The sequence below is a fragment of the Bubalus bubalis genome, chromosome 22 (genome assembly GCF_019923935.1).
Source record: "Bubalus bubalis isolate 160015118507 breed Murrah chromosome 22, NDDB_SH_1, whole genome shotgun sequence".
NCBI lineage: Eukaryota > Metazoa > Chordata > Mammalia > Artiodactyla > Bovidae > Bubalus > Bubalus bubalis.
The window spans coordinates 20,819,460-20,836,916 of NC_059178.1; the positions used below are offsets into that span (position 1 = coordinate 20,819,460).

Here is a 17,457-nt window from a genome sequence, read left to right on the forward strand (position 1 = left end):
GCCCAGACCTCAGTTCATGGGGTCTCTCCCAGGAAAGCCTTTTAGCTCACTGTTCTCCATCACACTCACACCTGTTTACTCTGGTCTCTCATCACATGACATAAGCTCTGAGAGAGCAGGGAGCCTCTTTTTGTTTTGTTTGGTCCTGGTTGAAAGTTGCTGTTGGCAGATCTTAGTACAGGATCTTGCACATAGTAGGTACACAATAAACCTTAATCCTTACATGCCCTGGGAATTACATATTATTGTCACTCAAATGAGTTTTAAAGAGATGGCCCTTTAAGATTGCAGTCCTTTGTGTTCAAACCAGGATTCAAATCCAGCTTTCTCTAGTCTGAGTGGAGTAGCCCAGAGTTTATTAAAGACTGATGTCATCAGATTCACTTAGATGGGCAACTTGCTTATGACTCAGCCTGAGTTCCTGCTATACTGGTTTCCAGTGCTGCCTCAAAGAATGGTGCTGAGAGGACTAAAGGCAGACAAAGCATAACACGTACTGGTGGCCCCAGGAAATGACTGTGTTTGTGTTAAAGACACTGCAGTGCCTCAAATTTGCGAATTGACTGAGTGGATAGGGAAGCCTGGCGTGCTGCAGTCCATGAGGCCCCAAAGAGTTGGACACGACTGAGCAACTGAACTGAGTGTCCTGATTACTCATTGTGACTTGCTTCCTTTTGGGGAACCATGAAGGCTATTTAAGGTAAACAAAGCATTTTCTTTTATTTTAAAAATGAACAGATAAAATGTAGTAATCTATATAGTGGAATATTATTCAGTTCTGAAAGTACTGACAGGCTGTGGTGTGGGTGAACCATGATAACAGGCTAGGTGAAAGAGGCCAGACATGTTCACACTGCAATTTCATTTACATGAAATGTCTTGAATTGGCAAACCCACAGAGACAGAAAGCAGATCTGCGGGTGCCAGGCCCTGTGGGGAGGGACTGCTTAATGCGTATGTCCTTGTAGGGTGATGAATGCTGTGGGATTGCAGCGGTGACGACTGCACAGCACTGTGAATGTTCCAAACCCCACGGGGTCGTGTGCTTTAAAATGGCTTTTGAAACACAGTTAAAATCCACAACTTAAAAAAGTCAATGAATTAGAAAATAGAAAATGATAGTTGCACTTCTCAGCTGTTTCTGGACAGAATAAATGTGCCTAACTCTGACAAGCTCAGTAAAGTGAGTGAGACACAGATGTGCTAAAGGGAATTAGAATAATGATTCGCACAGATACATATTTTTAAAAGACACGTAATCCTGAAAACCTTAATGTAGCAAGGACTGGGCAGGGCACGCCCGGTGGGTGTGAGGACTCTGAGCTGGCTTGGAGGAATCTGCTTCTGCCTCTTTGTTTAGGACATAAGAGCAAATTGCACATGAGGGACAGCGGGTGGGGACGAGAACAGACAAGCAGCTGCGCTTTACCCACTTCGTGCCTCACTCCATTTGGACGGGAGTGTAGAAACTAATTTCATCCTCTTGTCCTGCCCGTGCAAAAGTTGGAGTGGTTCCACAGTAGATGGATTCAAGAATACATATGCCCGACCCTTAGAGAACTAGATGGTCAGAGGGGCTCCAAACCACTTTCGAGGCACTGGTGCCGCTGATATGGCTACGTCCCTACAGGCTCTCCTCCAGCAGTGACCACACCACTGCCCGGGTGCCAGGTCTTCATCTGCCCCTCCTCACACCTCTACTCCTCTTCCCCACCCCTGACAGTCTCTCCTGCCTTCCCAGTTAATCCTGCTCTTCCTCTCAAGTCCAGCTCAAGCCCCGCTTAACTTAGGATTTACACTGTACTATCTCTATATTTTGTTTCTGTGTCTAGGACTCATCTCCAGGCAGAGAGCAGTTCTGTGGTGACCAGAACCTCTCCTTGTGATTCCAGGGGCCCCCCACCATCACGTCCAGGCTTCCCTGCCTTCCAGTCACCCTTTCTCTATTCTCACCGCCCTGGTGGTTTTCCTTTGCTGGACCAGTCTGGTGGTGACAATCTCAGGGTGCGACGTGTAAATGAGAGCAGACCCACAAGAGTCTTCAGTCCTGGGGCTTCTGTTGGTGCAGCTGCTAAGAGATCGTCTTTCTCTCGGAGTTGCTGAACTAGTGAGAGCCTCTGGGGGCCAGGGCTGCCAACTCTTAGGATCCTGTCTGAGAACAAAGACGCACAGGGCAGCTTTGATGTGTGTGTGTCCCGGATTGTAATTGCGCTGGATGCTGGCACTTTCCCAGTTATGAGCACCAGCAGCTTGCCTGCTTGCTTGCAAGTGGAAGTGTTAATGCGCCTCCCATCACTCACGGTGGGCAGAGGCTGAGCGGGAAAGAAATTTGTCAACTTGCAGTGTCTCTGGGGTTAAGTATTTATCTTTTGCATTAAAAATTGTTACTGTTGTAAAATACATGCAGCACTCACCATTTAGTGGTGTTTAAGCGTAGAGCTCAGTGGCATTAAGTACATTCATATTGTTGAGCAGCCATTAGCTCCATCCATTACCAGAACTTTTCATCTTCCCAAACTGAAACTCTGCACCCGTTAGACACTAACTATCCTCATTCTTTCTCCAACTCCTGCTCACCATGACTTGGTGTATCTATGAATTCGACTACTGTGGGTACTTCCTGTAAATGGAATCATACAGCATTTGTTGTTTTTGTGACTGGTTTATGGCCCTCAGCATGCTGTCCTCATGGTTCATCCACACTGCAGCAGGTGCCAGAAGCTCCTTGCTTCCTAAGGCTGAATAGTGTGTGGATGAACCATTGATGGACACTTGGGTGGTTTCCACTCTCTGGCTACCATGAATAAAGCTGCTGTGAACGTGGGTGAACAAATACCTGCCCAGTCCAAGGCCCAGCTTTCTCCCGGGGCCTGCACCCAGTGGTGGGCTTTTTGGGTTACATGGTAACCGGTTAACTCCCTAAGGAACTGTCAGGCTGTTCTCCACAGCTACTACAGCAGGCTCCAGTGTCCAACTTTTTTTTTTTTTTTTAATGGAACTGTGGTAATGCTGGGAAAAGAGCTTAAGCCATTAGCCCATTTGCTGCTGAAACATTTTAGCTAGAAGCTTCGGCCTGAAGCAGTTCGGTCTTCACCAGCACCACTTCATAAACTCCTGGTCTGTCAGTCTGACAGCTCAGCCGCACCTCAGTCCAGGGTGGAAATGGCCTCTCCCACCTTGCAGGGAGGGGAGTGGGCAGGCGTGTCCTGACTGTAGGTAACCTGTTTCCTCACACCCCCTCATCCATCCATTTTGGTGTTTTTAGCAAAAATGAAGTCACCTTCTAATCCTAACATACTGTTGCGAAGAGGCTGTTGTGCACTCACAGTGCATCCCAGTCAGATACGTGAGTGGCTGTTTGACTCGCCTTCCCCCTGCGTCCTCTCTCCAGCCATTAGGAACTAAGGTGGAGGGTGCTTGAGACAAGAGGTTGGGACAGGTGTTGTTTTATAAACACTTTATTTCTTCATCATCACCTCATACAGATGCTGAGGTACCACCCTCTCTTTCCATTTGGTATGCTCGTGACTTTTTGTGGTGTTTTTCCTTAAACAAGAAAATTTGGAGTAAACACTGTGTATTGCCAGTTAGTCTTCTAACAGTAATTTTTAAATGCTGTTGTATCGTCAATGCAAGAAGACAACACCAACAGTACAGTACGAGGGGGTCACACAACGTCATGGCGGGAGAGGACTCACGGAGGTGGGTGAGACCACAGCAGGGGTATGGACATGCACCCAGAGACGTGCAGGGCAGGAGGAGCAGGTGGACTTGCAGCCCAGCTGTGGCCTCTGTGCCTTTCCAGGACGCTGCCGTCTCTCCCCTCTAGGACAGAGGAGATGCCTTGTCTACGGGCTTCATGGTTTTTTCATTATAAAAGTTCACTAAATTCGACAGGCTGAAGCATTTCAAAAATTCTTAACAAGAACACTGACAAAATTAACTTAAAACACACTAATTCAACGTGGAAATAAACCAAAGCAAAATGTTAACAGTGCAGATTTAACAGGCAGTATTGCGTGTGAGGGTGTTCAGAATGTCTTATAATGTACATTTTTAAAACTTTTTTTAATTTATTTATATCATATTTACTGTTTAATATACTTTGTGTAAAAAAGATGGAGACAAAAATAGTTTTCTGAGCTATGAAAAAAATTAAGTTCTTACAGGCACATTTACTGTTTCATTCTAGAAACATCTCAGGTTCACAGGTTGAACATTCAGCAGCCGTGTTTTTGTTTTTGTTTTTTTAAAAAAACATTCTTTGACCTTGGGAAAATCAGATCTCTCCTTTTGGGGCAGAGTTCAGTTGATGACGAAGGTGTGATTATGCAAATTACAGTGAATTATTCCGGATAATCCATGCCAACCTGCATCACACGTGCGGCTTCTCCCCAGGTGGCTCCTCATCACCAAGCTCCTCCAAGGAGGTGGGTTCTCCGGGTGATGGAGCTGGTGAGGCAGTGGCGGGGTGTGGGGCCCAGCGGGACGGAGGGCGACGGTTTGCTGGTCTCTCGGGCCTGGAGAAGCAAGGCTCTAGGGATGGAGCAAGTGCAGAACAAGGTAGTTCCTTTAGAACGGAGGAAGAGAAAGACAACGTTACGAGAGGGACAGGTCCTCCAGGAGGGCACGCCCCCCACACAGACTTCTCTAAGACAAGTGCAACAGCCCAGCAGGTCTGAATGCTAATACACACGTTGCTCGCAGAGAATGTGTTAAAAAAGACTACGAATTCAACACGAATGACCATTGCCAACAGTCATGGGAAGATAGTGAATTGTGATGAAAATGTGGCATGAGATGGGTGTAAGTGGCTTTGGAATTGGGCTGCAGCAAATGGAAAGGGGAGTCAGAGGGGCGAGTGGTCTGCATGGCCCCATGGGCCTGTTCTTGCCTGGCCGTGCACATCGTTTCAGCCTTCTGAAGCATCTAGTCAGTTGCCGTGGCCAGTCCTGGGAGGCCAGCCTCCCTGCGCCTTGGTCTCTGGGCACCCGCAGAGGGCCCCAGGATGCCATCTGGCTGCATTAGCAGCAGGGCTCACCTTCAAATCAGCTCTGCTGCTGCTTGTTTCAGGTGGACCGGCACTGGGTGAGGCCCCCACAACAGGGATGTAACACTGCAGGCAGAAACTTTGATGGAGGCAGTTTTATCTAATGACTCTTACTGGCAGCAGCGTCAAAACAGGGGAGCCCGAGTGTACTCGTGCTGCTGTGCTCCGGGCTCTTGCACCTTCGAAGAACCCTGGAGCTGGTCACCTATAGTATGTCCTCTCAAGGCCACTGCTCCTTTTTTGGTTTTACAGACTGTTGAGCCACTTGTCCTTACTCTGCAGCCAGGACAAAGGACACCCAGACTCAGGATCTGTGGGCACAAAGGTGGGGCAACTGTGGCAGCAGGAAACGAGTTCTGTCTACAGATACCCACACAACAGGAGGCTGAGGAGGGAGACCACTGTTGTGAAGAACATGGAACAAGGACCCTCAGAGCCACTCCAGAAGTAAGTGGAGGGATGTGAAGAGATGTGATGAGCACAGCGGAGACCAGACGAGGAGCATGTAGCCAGCAGAGTGAGGAAGAGACAGGGAGGGAGAAGGTGTCCGGCAGAGCACAGGAGGGTGGGGAGTGGCTGCTGCCTGGGGCCAGCAGAAAAGAAGCACTGACACACGATGATGCTAACATTGCTAGTTCTGGTGGCTTTTTACATGACTGCAGCTTCTTACGAGCCCCAGCAGCAGAGCTCTTATACTAATGGAAACCATGGCAACCAGAGATACCTTGCCTATGAAAGCACGTCAGCACCAAAACAGCAGAAGTAAATGCGTACGTGGGACGGCGGCTGAGAAGTCTGCTACTGCTCAGGGTCTTTTGGTGTCTCGAGGTGTGTGTGGTGGGGGTAGATTGCTGGAGTAGGTTTTTGGACAGCACTGTGGCCCATTTCTACCTAGCTGATGCTGAGTGACAGGGGTCTGTTTGTGCTACCTCTTCACTCGCATTTGTGCATTCCTGCGGAAAGAAAGGCTGTGTGACCATGAGTTAAGGAGACAAAGTTCTCCTTCATGTCACACCAGCACTTGTGAGCTGAGGATGCTCTTTTTTCCTGAGAAGCCCCTGCAGTGGAATAAGTTAAAAAGGTAAGAATTCAACACACCTGGCCAGTGCCAACAATAATGGGAAGACAGGCAGTAGTGGGGCTCTCGTCCTTGGAGCCCCTCTTCTAGAAAGGGCTGCTGTAGCCACTCTGTCATGTTTCGTGGGCCACATGCTTGGTCTTTGAGATCCAGGTGTGTTTAAGGCCAGCAGATAAGGGGAGGTAACCATCCTCGATCGGAAACAAGGCTGGTGTTTTCTCATGATCCTCGACCGGGGCTCTGAAGGTGGTTCTACAGTTTTGGGGCAGGAATGACTGTTGTGTTGACAAAGTTATTGAGCGCTTGGTCGCTGTGGTGACCCCTGGAAGGTCAAGATACATTTGTATTTCTTCCCTCTAGTGTGGTTGTTGAAAACAGAGGACAGCTTCCTGCACAGCACGTGGCGGTGCACACTGCCACCACAGTGCCAGCTGTCGGTGAGCAGGCGCAGACCATGCTCTGCTCAGACCCCGCAGGCTCGTCAGCCCCCTCGCAGGCCAGTGTGCCTTTACCGCACAGCAGAGGGGTCTCTGCACAGAGCATTCAGCACCCAGCGGTGTGTGTGGGGGCACATGGGCCTGTCCAGGCTGGCCATCTGTCCCTTCAGATGGACGCTGGGCCAGCCCTGAGCTACACAACAAGCTCTGCAGACAGTGGAAAGAAGGAAGAAAGCACTTACGGAGTGAGGCAGGCTAGAGTCCCCAGGGGGCAGTTAGTAAGACAGTTTGGTTCTGGACAGAAGAGACAGACAAAAGAAAAGAAAAGCAAGTAGGTTGGAAAGTACTTTACAAGAAGAACAACAGTAAAGGTTTAAAGTCAACAGGCCCAGGTGGCAGCTCCAGGGATAGCCATCCTGAGAAGTGAGGCTTAGCAGAAGTGGGTGCGTAGGCCGGTCTGTGCCCAGCCACGCAGGAGGGGCCTCACGACAGCAGCCTCTCCCTTGCGCTGCCTGTCCTCCTGTTCTTCCTGAGCTGCCCCATGGCACCGAGTGTTTCCAGTGCCCCACAACTGCAGGTTTTGAAACAGAGCCCATTAAACAGCGGGACTGTCTTAGTCACAATGACCAAATGACTGAGGCCCAGACTAAAACTTTCCCTTCAGATTTTCAACGGAGACATGTCCAGATTCTCCTCTCTCTCTACCTTAGCCCTCCTGTTCATAGCCTCTCTCTGCATCGTGCTATGACTCCAAGAGAAACAAAGGAGCAAGTAGCTTGTGGGGTGAGCGTGAGAGAGGGGGACTTTACTGCGGTGCCCGTGCCTGGCCAGGGGTCCTCCAACACCGTGTCTTGGGGTCGCCATGAGCACTCAGGGAAGATGCCCCATGGGCTCAGAGGGCAGGGTGGAACAGAACTTGTTCTGCGGAGTTTGGAATGAAAACCCAGAACTGTCCACCATCTAGAGAGAGACTCATTTAGTAAGACAGCTCAGGTGAGGAATCATCCCCTGAAATATAGAACAAGCTATTTTCCACAGTGAAAGGAAGATAAACCATGATATCTCAATACTGCCCAGGGAGCTCCATGCCAGTCTGAACCCCTGACACTGGCCCTGGGCCCCCTTTAAATCAGCCGTCACCTTTTCTGGTAGCAAAGAGACTTTATGGAGGACCAAAGAGTGGGGCATGGCTTTGTGCAGGTAAAGCCATCTTTGTGTCTGAGTGGTATGATCCCATTATTGAGCCATTTCCTTTATAGTCTCACATTCATTTGTGACTCAGCATTTTTAGCCTCCAAAATGAAACCTATTTTGTCTCTAATACAAATGAACACTGCAGCCAAGCCGAGTAATGCTCTGGGACCAAGATCTCAGTCCCAGGAGATGGGCACTCTCCCTGCTAGATCCCCTGCAGCAGCAAACCACTTACCTGAGGGTGGTTTAACTGCCACCCGCCCCCCCCGGAGGGGTGGGTGGGGTGACAGAAGGCACCATCTGTCACCTGAGAACAGGCAGCCTCCTCCTCAGCACACAAACAGCTTTCCCACAAAGACACGTACCTTTGACAGGCGTAGGCCACAGACGATCAATATTAGGTTGAACCACATAGCATTCCCGTTTTTGAAGGTCACTGGCAATTTCTCATGGTTTTATCTACTTCAGATTTAACTTTGTATTTTGAATTACACCGGGAAGCCGCACATTACTTATCCCTCTGTGGGATGTGTGGATGGCAGGGGCCTCAGGTGACACAGAGAAATACACCTCTTCCCCTCTTGAGCTTTCCTCTCCTCACCTGTGCAGCTGGAGCTGCAGGGCCTTGGGAGGGAGCAGCTAGGGAGCCAGAGGGTGTCTCCGTGTCTCACCTTTGCCATTGGCTGACTGCCTGGCCTGGAGAGTGCCCCCAGGTGTCTGGACTCCACCGTTGGGGAGGTTTTGCATCTGGCTTCCTAGTGGGTCAGGCCTCCCCCAGGTCTACACACAAGGGTCTGACCAAGAGCTGGAACTGTCCTCCAGCCCCACTATCTTCATGCCTGGCATTATCATCTGACTTTGTTTATTTTGCTCATTCCTGCCGCAGAAACAGGAATTGATTTTTAAGTGGTGTGGTCCAATTATACCACATGTGGAATTGTGAATAACTTTAAGGGGCATATAATAATGATAATGTAATAGTAATGTGTGATAATATTTAATGTGTGGTCATAGGTAGCATGATAACAATAGGTGAAGTGTAAGGGGGATGATGACAGTAATCTAGTTGTATGAAGGCATGCTGTTGACTTGATCCATTCGTCTCACCTGGTTTTACTGCTCAGAGAACTCTTGCGCACAGAGAGGGTAAGGGGATCTTTGAGACATAAGTGTGCTCTCTGCACTTAAGTCAGCACTGAATAGACAACCATGGATCACTGAGCCAGAGCATAGGACCTGAGTCAGTCCCAGAGCTACTTAAAGACCACCATCTCCTTGTCTTCAGAGGATCACTGAAGGTGGTAAGATGAGTTTCTCTTCTAAGCAGCAGCTTGGGGCTTGTGTTCCTGCCTATTCTGTCCTCCCAACACCCTCCTGAACTCAGGTGATCCGGTACACAGCCCCAGGGTCCCCCTTGCCCACTTTGAGAAAGACCAGTGGTGGGGGCATGGTCGGGGGAAGACTCAACCTCCATTACCTCGATGGACCCTGTTTCGGCCTTGACCGCCGTTTCTCCCATGTGGTTGTCGCTGCTGCTATTTGTGGGGCTGTGGGCAGCCTGCCTCCGCTCCTCCTTTAAGGCATGTTCCAACAGCTTTCTGTGGAGGATCCGGGCCACGTTCTCAGTGAGTGTGTAGCCAGGGGGAGCAGATAAGTCCTGCCTCAGGGGCGTGCCCTCTCCCCCCTCCTCCCTGCATGTCTCTGAGCCACCCCCAATGGGGCTGGGTGAGCGGCCCCGGGAGCTGGGGCTGGTGTCCTGGCCTGGACCCATCTCCGGCCGGGGCTCGGCCGAGCGAGACCGACTCGCAGTCCGCACCCCCTTCTGGAAGGGGTCCTGCACCACCGGGCTGTGGTCGATGATGCTGAAGAGGCTGGAGAGGCCGTCGTTCATGGCGGTGTGCACGGGGCTCTCGCGTGTGGTGGTGGAGCGGGCCCAGGCCGACTCGCCACACCCCTTCTGGGCCACCCCCGGGGAGGCCCTGCTACTTGACTGGTCCACTCTGGGAAGGGGCTTCCGCTGCAGCTTGGGAGACCCGTACTTGGGGGAGCAGCATGTGCGTTCAAACTTAGCTTGCACCTTCTCAATGGCGGGGGCCACCTGCCTGTTCCTGAGGCCACGGGAGGGAGAGGACGCGGGTGTGGCGCCACCTCCCGCCTTGGGCGTGAGACACTTGTGTGGGCTGCCCCGCAGGGCTTCCGTCTGTAGGCCAACACTGATGGTCTGGACCGTCTGTGTTCCTGTTGTCCGGGACCCATTGGTCTGGCAGGCCATGTCCTTGACCAGAGGCTCAACGGGGCTGGAGCAGACGGCGCTCCTGACTGAGAAGGCTACCTCCTTCATATCGTCACTCAGGTTTCTGGGCATTTCCAGGCTGTGCAATGGGGAGGAGAAGCTGAGGGTGCTATCGAGGGGCCGGAGCCCCACCTCCGTGTAGTCTCGGGGGTGCCTGGAGGGGGCACAGGGCCACCTGCTGAGCACATGTTCAGAAGGGCTCCGCTTGGCATCCCCGGGGCCCCCTCGGACCCTGCTCTCGCCGACCCCTGCCACGATGCCCTCCAGCCTCCGGATTGCGGGTGGGCTGCGCAGCCCCCTCCCCCCAGCCTGCTCAGCACAGACGAGGTTCCGCGGGGGCTGCTTCTGGCAGTGCTCGGGGTTGGTCACGGTGTCCGTGGTCAGGGTGATGCTTGTGGTGAGGTACCAGGCGGCGTCAGAGAAAGGTTCAGTGCTGGCCTCGGGCCGCGTCCGCCCCACCTCGGTCCTGTCCGCCCAGGGGTCTGGAGGCCTGTCATCCCAGCTCTTGCTGTTGAACTCCTCGATGTACTTGAGGTCATCAGGGGACAGGGGTGGGGTGACGTCCTCCTTGCTGCATGTGGGGGGCAGGCCCTTCTCCGGCAAGAAGGGAGAGCCATCCATCAAGCGCTGGAACTCAGACATGGACGACACAGACACGGCCCTGGGGAAGGGGAGAGGAGCGGTGTGAGCCGTCACCAGCTAGGGAGCCATGGCCCCGAGACCCCCAGCGCAGCCCACGGCCTGCCCCTGTGCACTGTGCCGACAGTCTCTGCTTGGGCTGACCCTTTGGGTTTTTACGGCTGTGGAATTGATGCAGGAGCTGTGCACTGGTCAGAATTTACTACGGCTGACTTTCAAAACTGGGGGTGGGCGTGGTGCTCCAGGGTAGTTGGAGTTAAGCTCCAAGTCCACTCTGCACTGTTTTGTTTTCAGCCTACAGTGGGTCCTCAGGCAGACTGGAAGCCTGGCTGTGGCCTGGCCTCTCCGTCTACTGACAGGCAGCCTTGATGCCAAATCTGCGGGAGTTTCCTGAGTTCTCGCCTTAGAGCATACGTGACTGCGCCACAGTCCAACCCAGATACAGGCGTGGTGGGGAGGAGGAGAGGCCACCATAAAGTAACTGTCATCTGACGTCTCCTCTACCCGCTCGCCTCATCTCGCTCAGCTCAAGGACTACCAGTCTCCCAAGGGCAGTGGATGGTGTGAGCAGGCTGGTGCATGATATCAACACCATTTCAAACAGAAGTCCCCTCTGGGCTCACTCCTCCCCTTGCCTTCTGCTCCATTTAAACAAATTTGTTTATATGGGCCTTTTCAGACATGCCCCACCATTACATATGTGGGTTACTAGAAAATGATTACAAACACCAGCTACTTTATATTTACTTCAAGGATTACTCTTGGTAATACTGTAATAAGTCGTCCTAGGAGAGCTTTTAAACGGTCAGTCTAAAATGTCTCATAGCATATCAAGAGGGAGTTTTTTCCAGCCTTTAAATCAGAAGAGAGGGGTTTCCATGAACTTTTCAAAAACCGTTTAACACAGTTATGCTCTTACATACACAGCTCTTGCCACGACACTAACACATATGAACACAGCACTGGCCTTTTTGTTGTTAACAATCTAAATACTGTATACTAAAGTAACTGCTTCTCCAGAAGTTCTACTCTAAGTCATTTTTGAAGCGTCACAGCGCACTGCTGACTATAGATAGACCAGGAGGTCTTTCCTGCGGTAGTCTACTGTCATCTCATCAACTTTACTTACCTTTGAAGATTTCCCTTGTGATTTTCTTCTTCCTATAAAGAAAATAAGTTCACCAGAATCAGTCAGTACTGGCAGATTTGGGGCTGCTAAGGGTCTGTTTTTCTCTTAGGAAAACATTTAAAACGTACGTGGGAGCCAAGTTTGGGCCAGGAGTGCCTCTGCTCCTCAGCCCTTGGAAGGTCAGTAATAACACCAGCATCCAGGGGCGATGAGGGAGGGGCTACCTGAGTGAGAAAAACTGCCTGTAAGCTTTGTCCCAAGGTGGCTTTTCTGTGTTTCTCAGAAGGCAGTGCTGTGTGTGAGAGGAGGAATAAGGGTTGGGAGGAGGGTAAGTCGGGGTAGATGTCCCCTGGCCTCAGCCTGGTAGAGAAGTCAGCGTGAAAGGCACAGACACAACATAGAAAATAAAGAAGCTACAGGATATGCTCTATGGCACAGGGAGTGCTGCCAGTATTTTATAGTAACTGTAAATGGAGTATATAACCTGGAAGAACTGAACCACTATATCGTACACAACATTGTACACCAACTGTACCGCAATAAAAAACGAAAGAAGTCAGTGTGACGTCCTTAGATAGAGCGCTCTTGGTGTTTAAACGTCGCCCTTGGGCACTGGGAAAGCTACAGTGACCTCCACTAAAGAAGAGAACTGCATACATGGTTCTCTTGAGCAGAGGACACCCTTGTGCGGACCCAGTCCAGATGGAGTGAGGCCCCAGCCAGCAAACCCCTCAAGGATCCCCCAGAGAGCCCTGGCTGCTGCAGTGGTCAGCATGGGGTCACCTGTGGCATGCTGGCGATGTCGCCTCTGCTGGGGTTCAGGTGCCAAGGAGGAGGTCCCCACTTCCAGCAGCACTGCCTGACGGGCACCCCTATCTGCTGAGCATGTGGGACAGGTCAGATGACAGGTGCAGCCACTGTGAGACCAGCTCACAGGGAGTGATTCTTAAAATTAGTCTTTAACCAGGAAAACCCACTGCCATCCTGTAGGGATTTCTGCACAGAGCTAAGCTTTCCCCTTTACTGATCTAAGTCCCATAGTTTTCTAGTGTTGGATTCTTTTTCCCTTCACATAAAGAAGGTATTTATTGTATGTCATTGGTTACTGACATTTGCTACTTCCAATGTGAAGTGCTTTCTTTAAAAAAAGACTTTTGTTATTAATATGTTTTCTGAAATCAGAGACTGTGCTGTCATTTTAAGGAAATTGGCAGTTCTGCACTTCTGAGATAATCTTTTTCCTCCTGGATTTCACTGGACAGCTCCTGAGACTCCTATTCACATGGGACACAGGCTCTGAATTTCTGACCTTGAGATAAGCGGCCAAGTGCAGCAGGGAGCCTGGGGTCAGAACCACCCCAAAGCTCTCACATCATGGAAGGTTCATTTTTACTAACTTCAGGACCACAATATGCAGAGCCCGCAGCCTGCCAGCCACTCAGCCAGCTTCCCAACCCCTCACCCTCCTTTGGAGGTGACTAGACCCAAACCCAAGCTGACCTCACGGAAGCAGTTCCTGAACTCCCTCTGGGGCCCACGGGCCGGGGGCTCCTCTGGCTCATCGTCCAGGGACAAGGTGTCCAGGTAGAGATTCTCCCGCGCTGAGCACCTGTCCGATTCCTTCAGCTTTGACAGCGGCCGGTCCTCAAACGCACTGGAGTCTGTGTCCATACACGGCCACATCCCCGCAGGGCGGGGTGCCCGAGGGCTCCCTGGGTGGGTACAGGGGCGGGTGTCCCCCTCCTCTTGATCACAGAGGAAACTGCCACCTCTCTGGGGACTGTTTTCTTTCTGTAACTTAAGGGTTTTAAAAGTGAAAACAATTAGCTGAAGACAGTGAGACATCTTACGTTCTTAAAGTTCTGGCGTTAATTTAAAAAATACCACCACAAATGCTTTAAAAAAAAAATCACAATTTTATCTGGACTAGAAACATCTGCATTAACCCCAGGCAAGTCAACTCCTTCTGCAGAGAATGTTATTGTATGTGTAACTGAGTGCTGTGCTCACGGGAAATCACACATTTGTTTTTAAAATCTAACAATGCCAAATGACACATTGAGAAATCCCTTTTTGTAGTTAACCTTCCGAATGTAAGACACATTCAGTGGAAAGCCATCAGTGACAGCAGACTTCTGGGGTGAATTTCGTTTTCTTAAATAGCAAGGTTTCCTAACAACAGAGCATGGTGTCCAAGTCATTTGGAATGGGTCCTAAATAAACCTTGTGTGATCGCCTGGGTTACCATCACTGGGTGTTGAAAACAGCTCACACTTTGCTTGAGAGGATGAAAATTTAGCTACAGAGGTAGCCTAAAAATCTGGTATGACTAGAAGAAGTAAGCATGTGAGCCACATAGGCTGGAGTCGTACTTTTCCCTGACCTGGTAAACGGAAGCAGCAGGTGGAAACCACAGGAGACTGGAGCTGCTATATGTGGCTAGTCCTCTTGCTCAGTGTCCCCACCTGTAAGATGGGTGCCTCCCCTCTGGGACTGCCAGAGGACTGCAGGGCCAGGCCCACCCTAAAGGGCAGTGTTCATCAGGGGACTACCACCAACTCCCCTCGGGCCTGTGGGAGTCCTTGGGCCTGGGACACTGATAAATGCCTCATCTCTTCACAGCGCGAGGGGCCTTCCGGAGGGGCCCATGGAACCACGGGGACGGGCAGGGACATGTGTGCAGGCAGCACTGTCTCCTCCCCCGAGGCAGCAGGGAAATTCACAGAATCCACTCCCGCACTCCACCATGCCTGCCTCTGGACTCGCCTCCAAGGACGGCAGAGTGCTGAGATGGTAGCCAGAAGCACTGACCCTCCCTCTGAAGCGCATTCATTTACAAAGCGTCTGTTTTAACAAAGCCTCTGTCACAAACTACATCTTGTGTCCTAACTCAAGCCTTCAGCCACAAGTGTGTCACTGGGAACAAAGCCATATGGAGCGATGGGGACAAAGGACTTCTCATTTCTGGTAATTTCTGAGGTGGGTATCACCTTTATTTTAGGAGAAAGCAGCCAGACCTTAAATGCTGGAGTTTGACGCAGCATTCCAGTTGAATCAGGGAACAAGCAAAGTCACCCCAGGTATCAGCTCAGCTGAAAACCCTCTGCGCTCTCCCCCAGCCCCGCTGACATAGTCCTTTGTCATTTTCAAAGACCATAAATCTTTTTTTTTAAAAAGGAAAGCTTTTTATTATTCATCTATGTATGTCAGTGTGATTTAGTTTCAACATATCATCTCTAAGCTATTTCAGGCACAGAATTAAGATTAAAATCACATCTGAAACTGTAAATGTGCACGGAGGGTGCGTGTGAAGAGGGGGAGAACAACTACAGTGGGGAGCTACAAACCAGCACATTCTCACTTGGCAAAGCGGGGTGTCAAAAATAAACCTGGGCAGCCAGGAGCAGCATGCACTAGAGCTGGTAAGTGTTAGGTTCCCTAAAAATGAGCTGGAGTGGTTTTAGCTGGAGGTGTCTGCTGCCAAGATGCCTCTGCTGTGCTGTCACAGAGTAAAAGGCCCTTAAAAGGATAGGGTTTCCTAGGAGAGTCATTTCAGACCAGCCACCAGCACCTACTGTACTTAGAATCCTGCAGGAGAACAACTTCTAGAGCAAACACCATATTTAAATGATGTGCCTTGGGACCTCCCTGGTGGCTCAGACGGTAAAGCCTGCAATGCGGAAGACCTGGGTTCGATCCTTGGGTCAGGAAGATCCCCTGGAGAAGGAAATGGCAACCCACTGCAGTACCTTCACCTGGAAAATCCCATGCATGGAGGAGTCTGGTAGGCTACAGTCCATGGGGTTTGCAAAAAGACATGACTGAGTGACTTCACTTCTTCAAATAATACAGGCAGCAAAACACCCTTCAGAGTGTCCCCTTACCTGAACTGTTTCCAAAAAAAACATTACTTTGTACACAGGTTTTAAAAGAACAGGCGTTTTTGCTGTAGAGGCAACTGATTTAAGGAAGTCACTGGAAGAGTAACAGAATGACGCTGGAGCTTTCCTTCAGGTTTTTAACAGAACCAAGTCCTAGAGCCTCTGCAGGCTAACTGGGACCTGATGATTCACAGGAGAAATGTGATGTGACTCCAGAGAAGTTAACCCTCACCATTAGGTCTGGGCAGAGACGAGCTGCCGATGCAATAGATACTGTGTGTTACATGACCTCTACCACAGTCCCACAGTCATTCATCACATAAAACTCCTCACGAGGCACAGAAATCATGTAGGAATTCAGTGCCACTGCACAAGTATGAAGCATGTGTTCTCGCAGTGGAAAATGGATTTACTGTTACTCCTCTCACCATCTGTCTAGGCCATCATAGACAAGGTCACACGGCCCACCACGTGGTCAGATATCGAGGGGCATGCTTTATGAAGAGCGCTCGCCTGCATGTCCAGTTCATCTGTGGAACATGCAGCTAAAAGTTAAATGAACGAACAATAACTAACAGACCTACATATGCTAAACATGTCAAGTCAGTTTCCTTTTATAAAAAATGCCTTTAACTGCTTTTCCTAATTTTCAGGATTGGGTACTGTGATTTAAAAAATGTCAAATACTGGGCTGGAGTTATTTTTTAAAGCCACAACTGTATATCTGAAGCATCAACAAACCCTCTTCTAAAAACAGCAGTGAACTCATGGTACAAATATGTGGGGTCCAGCACAGATTTCAGAAACAGATGAAGGAACACCCAGAACCCACGTCTCACTCAAGTCCATTTGCTCAAACGTGTTAACCTGGAAGACTAAAGTTCTGAGGCCGTCATTGTGGTAGGACCGTGGCAGTAGTGACAAGCTGCAAATGGGCTTCAGCCCCTGCTCACTCACCTTCCCAAAGACAGTCTTAAAATGCTGCTCATCCCCAGGACATTAACTCTTTAAAGGTGAACATCACCAGAAGTCTTACTAATTGTTCCTTTATTAGAAATTACCCTCATTCCCCAAAGTAAAACGAAGCCCTTAAAGACTCGCTTCATTTACATCCAAGGTTATATCCACAATGAAGCCAAGACAAGAGCAAGGAGCTTAGAGCTGACAGGCAAAGAGATGATGACCATGGTCTTGCTGGGGTGCAGGAGGGACCCTCCAGGGAGGGGCCTGGAACAGCCGTGACACTAGTTAATTAACACTGGGTGAATCTATAAGCACTTTGTCAGAGTACATGCTGCCTCTGCCCCGTGACTCCCACCCAACAGCTGATCCTCTGCATGGAGCACAGGCACACCGAGGGTTTAAGACAGGACAGTCTTCTCAAGTGTCACATTCTAGGCCAAACAGGAAGTGGCCAACCTTCCTTTGATAGACTCTGGGGAATTCTGAAATGAGCCAGATCACCTATCAGTCTGGGTGACTCAGCTGTGTGAGTAACCAAACCCAGGAAGGACGTCAGGCCTCTCTATCTGCAAATGCACTTGCTTCTGCTCAGGGGTTCTCGAGCCAAAAGCTCCTGGTTCTTTTCAATTCTCACTTCCACCCTCCCTCCCCACCAGTAAGCAGAAACGGACCTTAGCCATTGCACCTGCAGAACAGAGGTCCGTGTCTCAGGAATAAGACAGCACATTTTCCAAAAGGCAGCATGCTGCTGCTGCTAAGTCACTTCAGTCGTGTCTGACTCTGTGCGACCCCA

The 17,457-nt window shown here is 50.3% G+C and overlaps 1 protein-coding gene and 1 long non-coding RNA gene across 11 annotated transcripts in view; one reads left to right on the top strand and one right to left on the bottom strand.

The window, feature by feature from the left end:
- LOC112581451 overlaps positions 1–17,457 on the top strand; it is an 84,395-nt gene that overhangs the window by 54,624 nt on the left and 12,314 nt on the right. For 2 of the 4 annotated variants that reach the window (XR_006547721.2, XR_003106024.3), the window contains exon 3: positions 14,443–14,799. This is a non-coding gene — a long non-coding RNA (uncharacterized LOC112581451). Of the gene's footprint in view, positions 1–1,832; positions 2,404–5,302; positions 5,498–14,442; positions 14,800–17,457 lie in introns of those variants that run through there. The other 2 variants (XR_006547720.2, XR_006547719.2) reach the window with 2 other exon arrangements.
- MTCL1 (microtubule crosslinking factor 1) overlaps positions 3,443–17,457 on the bottom strand; it is a 113,062-nt gene continuing 99,047 nt past the window's right edge. For 3 of the 7 annotated variants that reach the window (XM_044934615.2, XM_025273689.3, XM_025273688.3), the window contains 4 exons: positions 13,321–13,617; positions 11,821–11,852; positions 9,237–10,713; positions 3,443–4,570 (listed from right to left, as the gene is read on the bottom strand). In XM_044934615.2, coding sequence (XP_044790550.2) covers positions 4,376–4,570; positions 9,237–10,713; positions 11,821–11,852; positions 13,321–13,617 — 2,001 coding nt within the window. In that variant the 3' untranslated portion in view covers positions 3,443–4,375. Of the gene's footprint in view, positions 4,571–6,807; positions 10,714–11,820; positions 11,853–13,320; positions 13,618–14,982; positions 16,232–17,457 lie in introns of those variants that run through there. The other 4 variants (XR_006547717.2, XR_006547716.2, XM_044934613.2 and 1 more) reach the window with 3 other exon arrangements.